Genomic DNA, 17,809 nt, shown 5'->3' with positions numbered 1-17,809 from the left:
TCCCTCCTTTAAACCCTTTATCCCGTTTGAATCTTTTCTCTCGTCTCCATGGTTACTCATTTGTTCCTTCTTCTCCTCTAATTTTTTTCTTCATTTCCCTCGTTCCCATCTTAGCCGCTTAACTTTTAACGTCCTGCTTATCTTTTTGTTTTCCAGTTTGTTCTAGTTTCATCCCGGACGCTCGTCTTCATCACTTTCATTTCTTTTCTTTTTCCTTCTCCCATTTCTTTTTTTTCATTCCACCCTTCCTTACTCTTCTTTTTAATCCCTCTCCATCTATTATGTCATCACTACCTCCTTTTCCCTTTCTGCTTCCTTCCTTTTTAATTCCTTTTCTGCTGAACTTTTCCAGGTCTTTCTATTTTACTTCTTCCATTCCTTCTTTATCATCTACCTCTTGTCCCTTTCCTGCCTTCCCTCATCCCTCTTTCACTGCTTCATTTTTGCCCCGTTTCCCCCTTCCTGTGCCTCCCTCCCTCCCCCACTCACGGCGTCGGACTCGTTCATCTTGATGGTCATCTTGTTGACGGCGTCGGCGGCCTTGTTGACCATCCGCAGAATCCCGGCGCTGCTCAGAGCCTGCGTGCTGACGGCCCGCGGCAGCTGCACAATAAAACAGACACACACGGGTTAAAGAGTCGCCTCCATGTTTGTTTCACTGCGTTTCACCTTCTTCTTTCAGGCCTTTTCCGCATCGGGTTTATTTCTTATTCTTTTCTCTCCTTTCACTTTCTCTTCTTCCTTTCCCTCCATCTCTTCCCTCTCTAACTCCCCCCTCCTCCCCTCTGATTGCGATGTCTCCCACGTTTTAGCCCCCCCATCAGAATTAATGCAGCTGCTTTATGTGCTGAGCAACTTTAAACAGCAAAAACCGACACAGAACCCAACGTGTCAGTCTGAAAACGCCGGCTCGTCCGTGGGAAAATAGGCTCATTTTTCTTCATTTTGGAAAAGTTTACTTTTTTCCCGGTTACACGGGGTTTTCCTGTAACGGGTTACCTCCACCTCTCCCGCCTCTCTGATCTCATTTAACAGCGGCGGCGGCAGCCAGGGGACGTCCCCGTCCCCCGGGGGCCTCGCTGAAGGCGGGACGAGGGTAAATGACTGTAGGCAGGAGAGGGGAGGGGAGGGGGGGTAAAAATAGCTTTCAATTGCCAGGTCCCCTCCCACCCCCCCACCCTGGTTGTGTTTCATTAAGCGGGCCGGACGGACCGACACGCTCGGTCAAGCGTCCGAGTGATTCATCTGTTAAATCTGTGACACAAAGCCATTTATTCTGGACCCGACGGCCGCGCTGCCTCGCAACGCAATCCCAGCTCCGCTCAGGCGGCTGGCAGCGGGGCCGACAGGCCGGCCTGAGACCAAATGTTTCAGAGGATTTAGTCTGATTGGACAACAAAGGGAGGAAACACAAAACGCCGCAGGCCCTTAAACCTTCAGGCAGTTTTCGGTGTGACCTCACCGCGATGCTCGGCCGCTTGTTGGGAAAAAGAAGTTTTTTTTTGTCTGTTTGGGAGGGGAAGCGTTATTTTGTCTGTGTGCTTCACTTTTTTTGGTGGAAAGAGTAAAACATCTCAACAATAACTGATCAAACACATTCATATTAACAGCTCTCCTGGTCCCCATCCTGCAGTTCTGCTTCAAGTTATCCCCGTACAAGGAAAACAAGCCGGTGTCTGATTAAATAGCTCCCCCTGTTGGTCATATTACACACATCAATGCATCTCATCTCTTACTAAGCTATTAAAAAAAGTACAGAAATAGAAAATATGAAAATATCATATCATAGATTTTGAATAAGACTTGTGTTTATTTTTTCATTTTTAACATTTCTTTTCTCATGTGTCTATGCATGAAATCTGCACGATATCTTTTAATTTATCTGGACTGTTGCTTGTTTTTAAATTCATTTAAATTATTTTAATTGTTTCTCTTTATATTCTTTTATGTATTTTTAATGCTTCTTAGACTCCCTGCTGCAATGCTTTTATTTTATGTAAAGCACTTTGAACTAATTTTCTACATGAAATGTGTCATATAAATAAATTTGATTTGATTTCAAAGTGCTTTAAAACTAACAAGAAGAACAGTTAAAATGTTCCTAAATGCAAAAATCTGCTCTGAAAATGTGTGAAAAGAGAGCTGAAAGATGAGGTTTGAGTGGACGTGACTCGGATCAATGTGCAGGGAATTAGCCCCAACAGGAAACCGATTTAAATTCTTCTGAATCTGGTGAGAAATATTATGGACGATTGTTCCAGCGAGACGGTTAAACTGACCCTTTGAGTCATTATTGGGGGAAAAAATAGCCAAGTTGTAGCACAGGTTAACTTCCAGCACACGCTCACACTGCCATGTCGGGGCTTAAATAATATCTGCAGCCCCAAACAACTGCTAACCCAAATAAATGAGGCCAGCCTGAACGCTTTGGCCTGTAATCCTCCAGTTAAAGAGCACACTGGGGACACTAAAGCCTAAAGTAGGAGACATTTTCATCTGTTTGAGTCCTAACTTTCCATGTTTTGTTAGTTCCACGGCAAACAAGCTGCAGCTCATTCTCAAACACACGGCTGGGAGTTTTTAAACTGCCGTTTGCAGGTTGTGTTGATTTTCTGCAGCGGAGCGTTGAAGCAGAAGCTGCTTCAGTGGTGCACGGCTGCCGTTGGCCTGTTGCATTAAACAGGCTGCAGAAGGAAACGGAGATCCGATCATAATGAGCAGGTTTGCAGACGCTCGTGTCTGACTGATGAGCCGAACCTCTGCCGGTAGCGTTGCTTCTCTCACCTCTGAGCTCTCCAGGAACTGCAGCACGTCAGGATCCTTCAGCAGGATGGGATGCTTCACTGTTCTCATCAGATACCTGAAACAGAGCAAATTCTGATCAAAAAACAGCTCAGCAGAGGCCTTCTTTTTATGAAGACCAGTTACCAAGCCAGCGGTACGTTCGACTTAATCTGGGTCGTTCTGTAGGAGAGAAGCTTTTTCTGTGTCACGCTTCCCTCGAGTTAAAAGTTTAACTTCAGTATTTAGCTATTTTCAGCCAAACACAGCTGGGCAGCAAAAAGCTACACACACATTTAAAGGAGCTGAAGGTACGTCTCATATATGAGCTCAGCCAAGGGTACTTCACATTATCAAATCAAATCAAATTTATTTGTATAGCACATTTCATGTACAAAACAATTCAAAGTGCTTCACATAAAATAAAAGCATTGCAGCAGGGAGGGTAAGAAGCATTAAAAATACATAAAAGAATATAAAGAGAAACAAATAAAATCATTTAAATTAATTTAAAAACAAGCAACACTCCAGATAAATTCAAAGATATCGTGCAGATTTCATGCATAGACACACGAGAAAATAAATGTTTTTAACCTGGATTTAAAAATGTCTCCATTTGGTGAAAGTTTAATCTCATTAATAAGCATCATGTGCAGGTTTATATGTAAGTTTATCTGAAGTTACCCAAAGCCGAGTTTCAGGACATTGAAACACACAAAAATATCGGCTGATTAAAAGTACGCCCACACAAAGAAATGACGCCTTTGCTTCAAAGTGAATATGAACCTTTGAAAGCCAAAATCTTGAATTTAGAATAGGAAATCAGAGCATCAGAAGTATAGTGACCTGATGATGGTGCTGGGCGAAGAGTGGAGATATGACACTGATGTTCCAGCTCATCCTGAGGGAGACGCGAGCGTCTAAAAGAGCTAAATTCCTCTTCAGTGTGTCGAAATGTTCTTAAAAAGCACAAACAACAACCTGTTGGTGGTGTTAAAGTTAAACCAACAGCGATAACGGTGTCAGGAAACGGGTCATGTTGCTCCATCCTATAGATGCTGATGATTTGTGTGAATAACTGGAGGCAGAAATGAGGGGATGTTCACTAAAATTTAGGGCTGGGCGAGTTAATGCGTTAAAAATGAGTTAACTCGTTAATTATTTTAACGTCGGTAAATATTTTATCGCGCATTAGCGCAGGTTTTATTATTTATTTTATTATTGTAAAAGTCTGTTGCTCACAGGCTTTTATTTTGTAAAAGTCTGTTGTTCACAGGCTTTTATTTTGTAAAAGTCTGTTGCTGTCTGCTGCGGAACCGGAAAAGAAAGTAATCGGCGGATCCACCAAACATGGAGAAGGGTACGGAACTTTTACTCAGCCATTTTCATTTTAAACTTCTTCCAGACGGCGGAGTCGACAGAACCAAAGTCATCTGTAAACACTGCCAAGTTGAATCGTCTTCTCAGCGTAGTAGTTCCAGTCTAAAATATCACTTAAAGGCAAAACACACAACTGATAGCGGCAAGTCATTCAAGGAAACAGACAGTGGAGCGAGGCTTCTACATAAAAACTACAGAAAGATGCTGATGTTAAAAGTGTGTTTGCACAACAAATGTTATGGCACTTTCATTCATATGGCAGCACATTTAAAATAAAACTAAATGCTAAAAGCTATACACTACTTTTGAATTCATTTGGATTTTGCGTACAAATGCGATTAATCGTGATTAATCAGAGAAATCATGAGATCAATTAGATTCAATATTTTAATCGTTGCCCAGCCCTGCTAAAATTCAAGTGTTAATTAGTTGTTAACTGTTCATTTCGGTTTCTTTTATGAGCTGTAATGTGTGGCACCCACTCCACTGCTGCATTTAAACCAGTGACCTCCATCAAAATGTAATAAATTCCATTCCGTCCACGGATCTCAGATGTTTTCCGTAGTTTAGGAGCCACAACCTCGACTAACGTTAGTTTTCAGACCAGATGGAGGAACCGCCAACAGGTTCTGGTCAGAGGACTTCAATGACCTGCGCATCATCTGTGGCTGTAAGAGCTCACTGATGTAAAGAGAGGATCTTAAAGTGAAGTGTGAATTTTAAGAGGAGCCAGTGCAAAGATGACAAAACAGGGGTCACATGAGACGGCTTAGAGGGCCGAGGAAGAGCCGCAGGTCGGACCGTCTGCCAGCGATCCACACGACCCACTGAGGCTGATGTACAGTGAGCTCCAACAGAGGAAACACAAGGCGTGAAGAATTATCACACACACTTTTCTGACTTTTGTCATGATAAAGAGCCAGAAATGTTGCTTACAGCGCAAAGCAAACAAGAACTTCTGTTGTTAAAGTGTGAAGTGAGAGATAATTAGCAGCCATCCACTTCTTTATGGCATCAGAACAGCCTCGAAGGACACATATCGTCATATTATCTGTGTAACAATGGTATGAGACCCCTTTAAAAGGTGTGTCCAAGTGGGAAGAACTACAAAGAAAAAAAGAAAAAGAAAACAGACTTTTATAGGTTTTTCTCCCTGAAAGCAGCATTTCCACATGAATCAGGGACTCAAAAAGATATCGATCGTGAACATACGAGGGGACTTTCAGGGTGAGATTGGCTGCCTTTCTGGTCAGATGAGCTCAGTTGTTTTAGGTTTAATCTCCACGGCTAACAGAGTCTGTGAACTTGAAGTCATACAGCAGGTATAAATGCTGCTGGCATCAGGTGGTGGGTGCAGAGGTGGTGGGGCGCAGGAAGAGAATATCAGATCGCCGTGGAAACAAAAACAACCACAGTCTGAAGAGATTAGAAGCGTAACGCCTGAGTTTTAGTATTATTATAATAATAAAAGGATCAGAGCTGGGATGAAATAAGAGAGAAATGTTTGCTGGGTATTAAGCATCAGCTTTTCCATCAGTGTAGATTTCTGCCCTCATTAACTCGGTCCATCAGGGTGGAGTTCTGCAGCTCTGAGCTCCATCAGCTGTCGCTGGCTGACCTTCCTGTCAATCAAACGGCATCAGCAAAGGGCAGCAGAATGTCAGCCCCGCCCCTTTTATCCGCCCCACCCCCCCGCCCGCCTTCCTCAGTATTCAGCACACGCACAGGTGGGTGCGTGTCGTGATAATGATGTATCTAATATTTGTGGTTTAACCTTTCGATCTTAAAGTTCTGACCACGCTGATCTTTAACACACACATTCACCGTTGATATAAAGCATTCCTCGGTCTCCAACACTTCCTCTGACCCTCACAGGTGAATGTCCAACCCCAACTCTGACCAGAACCTCTTTCTTACTAAATCCTCGTTCCTCTTTTCAGCATCTATTGTTCCTGATTCTTTCACGTGTGCCGAGGCCTGAAGTAAAGACTCGTAAGAGCTGGAGCGCTGCCCGAGGCCCACAAACGTTTTCTTTATCGATCTTAAAACAAAAAAAACGGCTTTAATTCAATCAAAAATAACATTTATGTCAACTGAATTGAAATAAGATTTTAAAAATAAGTTAAATTCAAATAAAAATACACTCCCACTAGAGGTGGGCGATGACTTTATCGAGTATAAACTGTGATGGCATCTTTTTCACGTCTCTGAATGCCCCTCACAGCAGGATTTAGTTAGCGAGCGTACTGGCAGTAGATCGGATTTCACGGGGAAAACGTCAAACAAAACGCGCTTATCAGCAAAATATGCTGCGAAAAAAAAAACAGCCGTTCCACGAGCCTGTTTCACCTCCTGAAACGCCCCAAACTGCACGTCCAAACCTCCAAATAAAAAGGTCAAATGAAGCAAAACCACAAACGCAGACACGCTCCCATTGCTGAAACACGACCCATCAGAAAAAGAAACATCTTTCCCAAAGATTTGTGTTAAAATGCTCTTTGTTGTGGCTTTGAGCCTCAGCAGGAGGAACTATCTAATATTATTTATGTTGTTTGTTAAAAGCTTCAGAGTGCAAATGAAATAAATAATAATAATAAAAAGGATATACTTGAATCAGACTGGACTTATTTATGCATCATAGGGTTGAATTTAACATTTATACAGAAATTAAAGGAAAACTCCGGGGCATTTGAAGCGCATTTCCATTGCTAGAGGTTGTCAAATACTGATAGCAGGACACAGACAGGTGCAAATCTGTGCTCCCTGTGTGAAGATCGCTCTGTCCGCACAGCATGTCATGCGAGGCTAATACGTGGTGGCTAAGGGGCAAGCGCTAACCCTTCCACGTAAAACAACAACTTGCACACTGCAGAAACGTCACACCACTTTATAACCCATCCGACAATAAAGTCACAAGCCTTACCATCAAAACCATATGCATGGTTCTCACATTACTGGCATGGGGACGTTACAAAACAACTTTATAAACAGCATGTCACTCACCGGCTGGTTGTAGGCTCGCGCATGTGAAAGCCCAAAAGAGTCAATGGACGATAATCACATATACAAAACAATTATCTTCTCTAGAAAAACTGCGTTCAAGTATTTAAAACATTACAACAATACATGCCCAGTAATATTGTTGTAATGTTTTAAATACTTGAACGCAGTTTTTCTAGAGAAGATAATTGCTTTGTATGTGGGATTATCGTCCATCGACTCTTTTGGGCTTTCACATGCGCGAGCGTACAACTAACCGGTGAGTGACATGCTGTTTATAAAGTTGTTTTGTAACGTCCCCATGCCAGTAATGTGAGAACCATGCATATGGTTTTGATGGTAAGGCTTGTGACTTTATTGTCGGATGGTTACTGAGACACATAAAAACAAAATAAAAACAAAAAAATGGTATTTTTTGGACTATAAGTCACACTTTTTTTCATAGTTTGGCTGGTCCTGCGAATTATAGTCAGATGCGACTTATATATCGAAATATATAGAATTTAACATGGTTTTAAATGTTAATTCAAACTGACTTCTTGGTGTTACCGCTTCATGCAACGCAGCCGCCTCTCTATCAGAGCACGGACAATGTGTGTCGGGATTGGTCTTGAATTTTGTGAAATAAATTTCTAAATAAATGTGACTTATATATCAAAATATATATAATTCAACATGGTTTTAGATGTTAATTCATACTGACTGACATCAACCAAGGAGTAAACACTCTAGGCTTGTGACAACTATATGCTGCTTAATTCATAACTCAAAGACAACTGAGACAGACTGAACACAATCAAAAAGAAGATCCTAATCTGCAGATTACAAACTGCAGGCTGTAAAAGATGCAGCCGAAAACGGGAATCCAGCAGCAGAAAGAAAGAGTGAGTGAGAAGCTTGTGAGTGGACTGGCGAAAAGCAGAGGGTTAATCTGACTGCAGTGAAGAAAACAAAGAGCGCTAATCGCCTCTCTATCAGAGCACGGTGTGTCAGGATTGGTCTTGGATTTTGTGAAATAATTTTCTGAATAAATGCGACTTATGTATGTTTTTTTTGCTCTTCACGATGCATTTTTTGACTGACGCGACTTATAGTCCGGAAAATACTTGTTTTGGCCTCATCACACAGTCCTAAGTCAAACTATACATTATTATCATAGAAAAAAAGCCACTTTTATTAGAAGATAACCACCAGTACCAGTGTTCCCAGTAGCGTTCCCACCACCAAAGCTAAGGCCAGGATCACAGTTCAGTTTCTAATCATAACACCAAGTTTTAATCCTCAAAGATCCCTTTTAACATGTTGGATCCCACAAACACATATGGTGTTTTTGGACAATATGAATATAGAAAAACAAGTACACACACACTGTTAACCTGTTTATACACTAATATTTTCCTCTGTTATAAGCGGTCACCAGAGGAATGAAGCACAGGCTTTTACATGCAAGGTGTAACAGGAAGTTAACCCATGGTTAACCCAGGTGCACCCATAGAGGAAGCAAGTCTTCCCTAAATAACTGCCACTCGTGTCACGTTTCACATGCATTTTATAAAACAAAGCTGTGTTGTTCGTGCTGCCAAATTCTGTTAAGAGGAAGGACGGATTCACTGGTGCATCTTTTCTTATTCTTCAGCATTCTGCACGCAGGACAAAGAATGAAGCAGAACAATCTGACGATATGATTTATATCATTTATGAACACCTGGGCTCGTGCTCGGTTCAGTCAACAGGACAAAGGGGCCAGAAGCAGGTAACAGAAGGCTGAGTTTAAGTGAAGTTTTCAACACTCTCTGGAGCCTTTTTAAGGGAAGAATTTCAGTGATTCTTCATTATTTACGTCACTTTAAGAGGATAAAACCTGAGGCGACCTTTACTGTGGGCAGAATATCGGAAACAGGAAAAATCTGAGAGTATCTGAGGAGATCAGCAGGAGGGGAGGAAAAAAAAAGCTGGACCTGAGAAGTGTTTTCAGACCAGGTTCTCTTTATTCTGAATGGACCTGGGCTTCTTAAACACTACAACCCAGTTCAGTTCTGGATTTAACTTTCAGGGCAGAGTTTTGGACCGTGTCTAAATGTTTTACGACAAAGAAAAGTTTAATTCTGCGATTGAGCAAAATTCACACATGATTTTGCTTTTAAGAAAACAGCAATTTAAGTTCAGAGTGTCTCTGAAAGCATCACAGAGGATGACTAACAGCTCACAGCTTCATCTCCACATGACACAAACACAGCCACCATACTGTGTCATCTGTCTGCAGATCAGCTGATCTGTTAAATCTCTGCGTTGTGTCCTCATCGTACCTCTCCAGCGCCGACCTCCTCTTCTCCACAAAGTCGTTGGACGACTGATCCTCCTTCCCCACCTTCACCTTGGTCATCCCTGCAGAAAATGAGACGCGTGCATATTTAAGTCATTTAATCGCCTTCTGATTTAACTGGAACAGTAAGATGGAGCTCTGGATAAGAGTTTAAACATTTTACAGCAACACATACAACACTTTAAAAACGCTTTTTGTTGATTATTTCTAGGGCTGGGCGAGTTAACTCGTTATTATCGCGTTAACTTGTTCATTATTTAACGGCGATAAACATTTTATTGCGCATTAACGCAGGTTTTATTATTATAAAAGTCTGTTGAATGCATCACATTCACACAGTTACAGCAAACACCACGAAGCATGGAGTAATAAAATAAAGATAAACTAGCAGGTAACATCACCGCTACAGGTGCTCCTCTGTCTCTGTGTGAAGCTCACGGAGCTAACCGGCGCTACTTCCTGTTTTACTTGTTTCAACATAAAAGCACGTATTTCAAAATGAATTAAAAAAAACTCCTGCATTTACAGTCAAGTTGAATTGTCTTCTCAGCGTAGTAGTTCCAGTCTAAAATATCACTTAAAGCTGCAGTCTGCAGGATTTGTTGTTGTCATACGTAAAGTCCTACTTTTTGGCATTTTAAGAGTTTACATGATCTATCAGAACGCTTGAAGTTGAAAACGGTGACCTCCGTAGTCGCAAAATGCAAGAAATGCTTATTTTTTAACCGAAAAATAAAAAGTTATTCAACTTCCTGTCCCGCCCTATCAAAACACATGAGAACTCGTGCACGTAGACGTGCACGCCAGATGCGCTTACACGACTCCTCATTCATCAACTCACCTGTCATTTGCGATCATGGAAGACACAGTAAGTAGACTAGCCCGTAATGAAGTTCAATAGTCTAGATAAATAAGCGTGGGGACGAGCCTACCTTGTATCGCGCGTGCACAATCGGTGATTGACAGGCAGCAGAGCCCAGCTCGTAACCTGATTGGTTACCTTTTACCGGTCCGGTCTGCAATTTTGTAAACAAACCTGCTGGCTTTGGAGGGACCTAGCGGGACATATAGGGGACCTAGAGAACTCATTTTTTTTTGTATTGGGGTATTTAATGTACTACTTTCAGAATCCCCGGACAGTTCCAGGCATTATGCTTGAAAAAGAGTTGCAGACTGCAGCTTTAAAGGCAAAACACACAACTGATAGCAGCAAGTCATTCAAGGAAACAGACAGTGGAGCGAGGCTTCTACATAAAAACTACAGAAAGATGCTGATGTTAAAAGTGTGTTTGCACAACAAATGTTATGGCACTTTCATTCATATGGCAGCACATTTAAAATAAAACTAAATGCTAAAAGCTATACACTACTTTTGGATTCATTTTTGGATTTTGCGTACAAATGCGATTAATCGTGATTAATCAGGGAAATCATGTGATTAATTAGATTAAAGATTTAATCGTTGCCCAGCCCTAATTATTTCATTACTCTGTAAAGAACAGTCATAGTTTGTTGAATTGAACTGTTTGGATGGCAGTTTTCGAACTGGAACTGTTCCTCATCTACAGAATTACTGGCCATGCAGCGTTTTCCTTCTCAAACACTTCCACATACAGTCCAGGGGAAGTCGGGAATCGAACCATCGACTTCTGGATGGGCGGATGATTGCTCTTGAATGCCCGAATACACTTGTGGAGGTCTGACTTTGCTTACCCACAATGCTTTTCTCCGGTGCAGGGGGGACGATGTAGCCTATGTGCAGGTACTTGGAGGCCAGTTTACTGTGCAGACCGAGAAAATCACTGAAACGCCTTTTCACCGAGAAGTCCATCTCCTTAAACACGGACATGGAGGTCTGTGTGAGGCACCAAGAGAAAGAAAGAGAGGCAGTTAAAGTGATGAACGGCTGGAGGACCAGGGGAGGGTAATGCCAACGATGTGTCATTATCAGAAATTAGTGGAGAACAGCTGACACTTTAAAGCAGTTTTAACATCATGCTGATGACAGGTATGTTTAACTTTGAACTGAGCTATATAAATATTATTATATTATTTGTGTTGTTTGTTAAAAGCTTCTGAGTGCAAATGAAATAAATAATAATAATAAAAAGGATATACTTGAATAAGACTGGACTTATTTATAAATCACAAGGTTGAATTTAACATTTATACAGAAATTAAGATGAGATTTTATAAATACTGAGACACATATCGCGAGAAAAGCTAAAAAAATTATAAAGATACAGTATTTTCTGGACTATAAGTCACACTTTTTTTTCATAGTTTGGCTGGTCCTGCGACTTATAGTCAGATGCGACTTATATATCAAAATATATATAATTTAACATGGTTTTTAGATGTTAATTCATACTGACTGACATTAACCAAGGAGTAAATACTCTAGGCTTGTGACAACTATACGCTGCTTAATTTATAACTTAAAGACAACTGAGACAAACTGAACACAATCAAAAAGAAGATCCTATTATGCAGATTACAAACTGCAGGCTGTAAAATATGCAGCCGAAAGATCAGGGACGTCCGGTCCTCGAGGGCAGGTTTTAGACGTGTTCAGGTGTGTTGAAGCAGGGAAACATCTCAAACCTGCAGGACAGCGGCCCTCAAGGACCGGATGTATGTGGGTAGAGCCTCAGTAATCCTAAAAACCTTAAATAAGAGCAGCCAGACTGGATTTCACCTCTCATCCGAAAGGCTTCCTCAGTGAAGAACTTAAGAGTCTTCAGCAGTTAATCAAGCTTTCAGAATTAAATGAAGTAAAGAAAGAAAAAGCCACAAGTTTTTTGAATGTCTAAAACAGATAAAAATTCTTACGGGGACCTAAAATCTCAGCAGATCGAGTGTCTCGTCTCTCTTTATCCAGTTTAACCTGAGACATGATGGAGCCAGGTCCAAGCGGAGTCACCTCAGTGACACAGGAAACTCTGACTTTAGGCTCAACATACGTCACAAACCTGTTAATGGGGTTGCTCAGAAACACTCAGTGGGGTCACATGGCACTGAAAGGATCAGATTATTGGCTAAATTACAATCAGATTGAGTTATTAAGTTCATGTAGACAGCTTAATCTGACAAGAAATTGGATCGGATCGGATTCAGACCCCGAGATAACTGGGTTGAAAGTCACTCTAAACCTGCTTGTAGACGCTGAAACACGTGGTGAATCAGACTTTGCGTTCTGCGCATGCTCCAGATGTTTTCCCGGGGTCGTGACCCGGAAGTCAAAGGAGACGATATTCCTGTTGTTGTCGCCGTCAGAAAGAAACAAACAACGCGATGGAGAATGCTCCGTTGGGCATCGAGTTTGTGCAACAAGCAGCTCATCACAGACCAAATGTAGAGGGACGTAGCTTCATCTGGCTCTGCGTTCTCCATCTTTCTCCAATGCCTGAGTTTGTTGTTGTTGTTGGTGGTGAAGAGGTCAACAGGAAGTGGCTCTATTAGCAACAGCTGGAATGGGTACAGCGCCACCTATCATACCGGGGTATGACACGCTTTGTGCCTCTGTTCCCATTCATTCACCGCCATATATCCAAGGAGAATTACCCTCGCTCAACTCAGTCTTATTGTAATTTAGCCAATTATCCGATCCTTTTAGTGCCATGTAACTCCACTGAGTGGTGCAGCTTATCCTAACCCTTCAGTCTGTCTTTAAGGTTGGAGCTCGTTTTTCTAAGTTGCCTTGAATACACCACGTTTGACCATCGTTTACACGTGTGTGCCGTCTTTCATCGTTATCACAGCGCACACGCCGTTAATACAGGGAGGCTGTGTTCATCAAACTGAGTTGTAAGGTGAGGTGGACGGCTTTTACTTAAATGATGTATGATGTAATAACAAGAACACTAGTTATTGTTACCAAGGTTAGATAAGTAGCTAGCTAGCTTCACGTTGGAAATAGATCCAGAGTCATTGATTAACTTGTGTTCTGAATTCCACGATTACTTGGCACATAATCAACAGTTTTGCAGCAGAAAGAGCAGGCAGCTCTCAACATTAGGGAAGCAGCAGAGACCATCGTATTACTCCTGAAGCAACACTGAAGTGTCACAAAACTGTCACACACAGCACAGTCTCAGCGTGATTAAGCATGTGGTCATAAAAGTTTTGTTTTCTGACCCCCGAGTGTGTGTTCATAAATGTGAACGAGCAGGTTTTAGTTTGACAGAAATGACAGAGAAAGGCTTTACCAACAGCTTCTCACCTTTGTGGTCACTTTGTAGGCCATGTATGCGTTCATCCCGTCACCTGGAACACACAGACTCTGATTAATGACCCGAAACGTTCAATCACACAAACACAGACGGTGTTTCCTCACCGTTTAAGCAGGAATGAGACTGAGACTCGGCTCAGCTCAGATATCAAACAAGTTTAACTAGTTTCATGCCTTTTATTTACCATCTTGGTTTGACCTTGTTCGTGTTTACACTCAGAGACTGTGGGGTTAATGCTGCTCTGCCTGCTGAATATGAAACAGTGCTGCCCGACCTACATGCAAAAAGATTTTTCAGCTCCAAACATTTGATCTGTGTGATGGTTTACGTGGTTGTAATGACAAGTACAGCCTCTAGGGGGCTCCACCAAGGCTCCTACTCTGCATTTTACTTCACTCTGAATTCGTTCAGATGAACGTGGAAAGGCTGATGTGACTTTTAACTTCCAGCATGTTTGTCCCAATCAGAAAAAAGGCAAAAACGATAACAACAGGAGGTTTGGTGGGAAATAAGGGCTCAGTGAGCAGATAAATCCATTTAAAAAGCTGCCAAAAATAACTCAGATCTGTGTGTTTTTCCATCTGTGGTAGATGTTTAGTTGGTATCACATGATATCACATATCATTAAAATGCACTCACCAACTTTCTCGGGGTCGGACACTGATATGTTTATGTCGAAGGAGTCGGCGCCTTCCTCCTCTTCGATCTACAGAGAACATCAAACAAAACTCAATCAGCATTCGTTGTTGGTAAAATCCAACAGCTGAACGTCAGGGTGAGATATTTCACTAGATGGATATGAACTACAGGAAGTGACATTAAAATGATGTCTGAAGATAAAAAACTGAAAACACAAAGCTTTTTCCTGCTGGGCCACATTTAAATCTACCGGTCTGGTCTCATGACTGTATGTTTGTCTTATGTTCAGTAACTTAAGGAATGGGTTTATGTCTGGAAACGACATTTAATAATGTGTAGAAGTCCTGATCCAGCCCTCATTTACTTATATATTTCCGTGAAAATAAGAAAAAGTTGCAAACATAAAATATAAATACAGAATATAAGTTAAAAACAGAGTTAGTTCAGTTCTGAGCAGCTTTAAAGTGAATATCTGCTCTGAGCTCCTTTCTCCTCCAGCACAGCCTGAACCCTCTCAGACGAGCTTTCTGTCCTTTCTTTAAGGAGTCTTCAGGAATAGTTCTCCAGGCTTCTTGAAGGACATCCCAAAGCTCTTCTTTGGATGTGGGCTGCCTTTTGTTGCCTTCTCTGCCAACATGATCCCACACTGCTTCAGTAATGTTGAGCTGCGGGCTCTGGGGAGGATTCATCCCTCCATCAGACCTGCTGCCACTGATTTTCAGCCCACTTCTTGTGTCCTTTGGCCCAGCTCAGCCTTTTCTCCCTGTTTCCCTTCCTTAAGAACGGCTTCCTGACAGCCACCCTTCCATGGAGCCCATTTCTGATGAGGCTTGGGCCAACAGCAGATGGATCAGCTGAAGGTCCAGATGCATCTCTCAGCTCCTGTGTCAGGTCTTTGCTGGATGTTTTCCTCTTTCTTAAGGACATCACTTTCAGATCCTGTTCATCTGCTGTAGATAGTTCTTTAGGCCTGACACTTCTTCTTCTGTCCTCCACTTGTCCAGTTTCCTCAAATGTTTTAAGGACGCACTGCACACCGTGCTGAGATATGCCAAGTTTTCAGCTAACAGCTCTTTGGGAATCACCTTGTTGCTGCAGAAATCCTGTTTTCTGTCTGTCACACTATGTTATCTTTGCTGTTTTTTACAGATGCAGCTAAAGAAATGGGAACAAATGATGTGTCTCTGTGACAGGCTGCTGGGAACAAAGTGCCTAAAGATCCAAAGATATGTGTGTGTGTGTGTGTGTGTGTGTGTGTGTGTGTGTGTGTGGAGTCACCTCATCAAATGAAGAGTGTGTGAACATGTCGTCGTGGGCGTGGCCGATGCGTGGGGTGATGACGGAGGTGGGAGGGGTGATGGGAGTGATGGCGGGTGATGGGCCGTCAGACAGCAGTACGTCTCGCTCCGGACTGTCCAACGACACCTCCTCTGTTGCCTCTACAATGTGCGCGCACACACACACAAACACACACACACACACAGATTACCACGTTAATTTAAATACAAGCAACCACTTTGTAAAGACAAAGAATTACAGCAGCTTAAAATCCAAAAGGAGGGTGACAGACATGTTGTTAAGACGAGGATCTGGTGATTTCTGTTGGCTCTGTTGGTTCCTGGAGTAACTAATAAAGTACTCATTTATCTATTATCATCAGACAAAAGAAACAGTCCCAACGAGCAGATATCCAAACTGCTATCAGTGCTCGAAATATGGAGAATGTGTACAAAAAATAAAGAAACAACTAAAGCGTCAAAGCCAAAAAAAAACTGAGACCCAAATAATCAAGTCTGACACGAGCAGAACATCCGGTGTGAAGCATCATAAAACATGTGAGACCTGTGGAGGCTACAAACTACAGATGTGTGAGATATTCATACCTGCGAACAGATCCTCGCCGTCGTCATCGAACAACAAGTCCTGCTTGGGTCCGTTTGAGTTGGTGCTGATGTCCACGGCAGGCAGGGGGCTGGGTTGGGGGGGCTGGGGGGGTTGGAGTCGGAAACACACTCAAACACACAACACACACAAACACGCGTCAACGACACGGGTTTATAGATCAACCCCCGGGTCACCTGTGTAACATGGCAAAACAAACAGAGTGAAATGAACATAGAAAACATAATCAGTCGTGAATCTGATGGCAGCAACATGTCCCAGAAAAGTTGAGACGGGGGGGGGGGGGAACAAAAGAAAAGAAACAGCTGGAGGAGCATGTTGCAGCTAATTATGATGATTGGCAACAGGTCGGTCACATGACTGGGTCCATTCGAGGGGTAAAAACAGGGGTTCATCAAAGATTCAGAGAATCTGGAGACATCTCTGTGAACATCCGGCCCTCAGGCGGCTCTGCATTTAAAAAAAAATAATAATCAGACCCGATTTGTCACGCCCATGGGATTTTCCCCATGTTTTTAGTTATGTTTTATCATGTTTTAGGTTGTGTTTTGGTTCTTGAGTTCATGTTTTGCCATTTGCTTTTCCCCTCACTTCACATACCACCTCATTAGTTTTCACTCACATCGCCTGTTCATTGTCCCCAGCTGCACTCATTCACAATTACCCAGTTCCCCATTTAGTTTCCAGGCTCCCCTGTCCTTTTTTCAGATCTTTACCTGATTTTCACCCCTCATGCCACGACCCCGCATTCAAGTTAAGTGTTTTTTCCCGTATCATGCCAAGTCTTTTGTTTTCGTTAGTCATAGTTTATGTCTTTTGTCTCACAGTTAAGTTATTTGTCATCCGGCTCGGCCGCGCCTTTTGTTTAACTTTGTTTTTATGAATTAAAACCCAGTTTCTTGTCTTACACTTCTGAGTCCGCATCCGTGTCCTACCCCCCAGCCAGTCCTGACACGATTCTGTCCTGGAAATCCCTGCATGGGCTCAGGAACACTTCCAGAGTTCATCGTCTGTGAGCACAGCTCAGCGTAACATCCACAGATGCAGGTTAAAGCTCCGTCAGGCGGAGAAGAAGCCACATGTGAACACGATCCAGAAACTCTGCCGTCTCCTCTGCACCAAAGCTCATTTAAAATGGACCGAGGCAAAGTGGGAAACTGTTCTGTGGTCAGATGGATCAGAACCCGATGCTGCGTCCTCCAGACTAAAGAGGAGAGGGGCCATCCAGCTTGTTATCAGCTCTCAGTTCATTAATGCCTCTGGAACTGGAAAACCTGCACATATGGAACGGCTCCATCGATGCTGAAAGGTTTAAACAGGTTTTAGAGCCACATCTGCTCCCATCCAGACGACCTCTGTTTCAGGGAAGGCCTTGCATATTCCAGCAGGACAGAGTTAAACCTGCATCTATTCCAACAGCATGGACTGACCAGCCCGCAGACCTTTAACCCCCTGAAAACATTTAGAACACAACAAAGAAGACTCCAGGACTGCTGAGCAGCTAGAATCCTCTATCAGACTAGAAAGGGAGAACATCCCCCCCCCCCAAAGG

General features: G+C 42.5%; 1 protein-coding gene across 1 annotated transcript; it reads right to left on the bottom strand.

The window, feature by feature from the left end:
• Positions 1–489: 489 nt before the first annotated feature.
• LOC142376391 (sorting nexin-2-like) lies at positions 490–16,367 on the bottom strand (the record flags this gene model as incomplete). Its single annotated transcript, XM_075459935.1, has 8 exons — positions 490–603; positions 2,785–2,860; positions 9,468–9,546; positions 11,198–11,339; positions 13,707–13,750; positions 14,356–14,422; positions 15,634–15,794; positions 16,239–16,367. Coding segments are annotated over 8 exons (812 nt in total), but the record flags the coding sequence as incomplete, so codon positions are not given.
• Between the last annotated feature and the right edge of the window lie 1,442 nt (positions 16,368–17,809).

This window comes from Odontesthes bonariensis, unplaced genomic scaffold (genome assembly GCF_027942865.1).
Source record: "Odontesthes bonariensis isolate fOdoBon6 unplaced genomic scaffold, fOdoBon6.hap1 scaffold_278, whole genome shotgun sequence".
NCBI classification, from domain to species: Eukaryota; Metazoa; Chordata; class Actinopteri; order Atheriniformes; family Atherinopsidae; genus Odontesthes; species Odontesthes bonariensis.
The sequence above is the reverse complement of the archived record's forward strand: the minus strand, read 5'-3'. Positions and strand labels throughout refer to the sequence as shown.